Genomic DNA, 2,220 nt, shown 5'->3' on the forward strand with positions numbered 1-2,220 from the left:
GATTTTCCCTTTTAATGCAAGTAACTTTTGATACTTGGACATCTTAATTTTTATTTCCTTTTCTATCATTTTATAACATTTGGTTTTGCTACTTGGTGGTGAAATGGCATTTTCAAATACTATATTGTTGATTATTTATTAGATTATTATAATATTTTTAGTTTTCTAATGTTTATTAGATCTCAATGGACACTTTTTAGCCTCTATTCATGTGGTAGATCCCTACGTGGATGATGATAATTTATTACTTTCATCATCTAATACTATAAAATCTTCTTTAGGGCCAAATTTGGGTACTCTTCATGAACCCAAAATAATCAAGGTGTGTGATGGTGTAACCCTTGGTCCTACTTTGTATTCAAGTCCTATCTTACATGGATTATTTGGTTATGTATTTTACCTCTCTCTATTTGGTTTATTAGTGCAAGGATACAATGGAGGATTTTCCTTTCCTTTCCTCTCTTTCTAATCATCTACATGATGGTGTGTTTTGGATATTTATCTAAAGAAGGAAGAGTGATGTTCCAAAACATGTCTTTGTTCCTAATGCCCATTTAACTAATGTGTGAATTATTAGGTAAGGGCTAATAATAGTGTAATATTTAGATCCTTTGGTTGTTTTGTAGGTTTGTTATTTTTGTGGGATAGTTATTATTATGAGGTAGATTAGTTATAAATATGTTGTTTTCTAGATTTTGTGTTAACTATCATCTCTCCTTTGCAAAAGATTCTGAAATTATTTCTAAACAAAAATTTACTTAACTTTTCCCTATTTATATTTAATCGTGTCTTTTTTATGACATACGAGACTGGATGTATGTAATCATTAATTTCAATCACTACGAATATTGTTGTTCAAATCTCGCATAGCTAGTGATGACTAATGAGTATTGTGCTTTTGCAGCTTTCTGTTACATTGAAGAGATCGATGGCGCATCGAAAGATTACTGCGAAGAAAGCAACACCCAGTATCCATGTGTTGCAGGCAAAGGCTACTTCGGTCGGGGACCCATCCAGCTATCCTGGTAATTAATCAATTCTGATCGCTTGAGCTTTATACTTTGTTCTGTTGCGCTTTCTTCCCACTTCACACTAATGAGATTGAGTGAGTATTGCAGGAACTTCAACTACGGTCCAGCAGGAAACGACATTGGGTTCGACGGGCTGAATGAGCCGGAGAAGGTAGCGCAAGATGCCGCCATTTCGTTCAAGACAGCAGTTTGGTTTTGGATGAAACAGAGCAACTGCCACAGCGCCATCACCTCTGGACAGGGATTCGGTGCTACAATCCAAGCTGTGAATGGCGCCATCGAGTGTAATGGTGGCAGACCTGACATCGTCAATAAGCGTATAAGTTACTACAAAAATTACTGCGAGAAGTTGGGAGTAGATCCAGGCTCCAACCTCTCCTACTAATTTTACCTCACTTCACCTCACCAATTACAACAGGAAAATAAGACTGCGGACTGAAATTCTTACAACAGCTTCTTTTGAAAATTTGTGTGACCTAGTATGATATGATGGAATAAAAATTTAGTAGATGAAATAGTGTTGTTTGTCAGTTTGTGTCATGGAATTATAGGAAGGCAACAGTTTTCTTTGATTGGATAGGGAGGCTACAATTCTTAACAATTGATTATAATTGTTTATTTATTGCAGTCAATTAAAATTATGAACAAGTTTCTTTAATTTTTTTTTAAATTGAAGAATGCAAATCAATCATTTCTTAAAGATAAAAAGAAAATAATATTTTATCTTCATTCTTATTTTACAAATTATTTTGTCACAAGGTCAGAAGAATCAAAGATATCTAATAAGGCTGAAATAAGTGGCCTATAGGCTCTAAAATCGCCAACAATCCGTGCAACTGCTGATATATAGTAAGAAATATGTCAAATTATCAATATGATTGTGTTTTACTTAGTGTGTCAAAGTCTCCAATAAAAATGTAAATATCTTTATGATGTAGATATTTGAATAGGGTAGGATTAGATTTGTTTTTTTCCTAAAACTGGAGTTCATAAATGAAATTAACTAGCTACACTTGGAATATCACAAATCCCCTTGTTATAATATCTCATTTGTCATTATGTGATTCTTGTAAAGCCGGGAATTGACAACTACATGCCAAGATTTTAAAAGAAAAACCTTTCAAGAGAAGAATAAAATCCTTGATTCTTGAATTCTATTATTATATTATTTTGATATAAAAAGAACTAG

At 33.2% G+C, this 2,220-nt stretch overlaps 1 protein-coding gene across 1 annotated transcript; it reads left to right on the forward strand.

Moving 5' to 3' along the window:
- Positions 1-796: 796 nt before the first annotated feature.
- Positions 797-1,416, forward strand: LOC131047694 (chitinase 6-like). Its single transcript, XM_059219373.1, has 3 exons — positions 797-815; positions 905-1,025; positions 1,119-1,416. The coding sequence occupies exons 1-3, from the start codon at positions 797-799 to the stop codon at positions 1,414-1,416; spliced, it is 438 nt and encodes a 145-aa protein (XP_059075356.1).
- The last annotated feature ends 804 nt before the right edge of the window (positions 1,417-2,220 follow it).

The sequence above is a fragment of the Cryptomeria japonica genome, chromosome 4 (assembly GCF_030272615.1).
Source record: "Cryptomeria japonica chromosome 4, Sugi_1.0, whole genome shotgun sequence".
Classification (NCBI taxonomy): domain Eukaryota; kingdom Viridiplantae; phylum Streptophyta; class Pinopsida; order Cupressales; family Cupressaceae; genus Cryptomeria; species Cryptomeria japonica.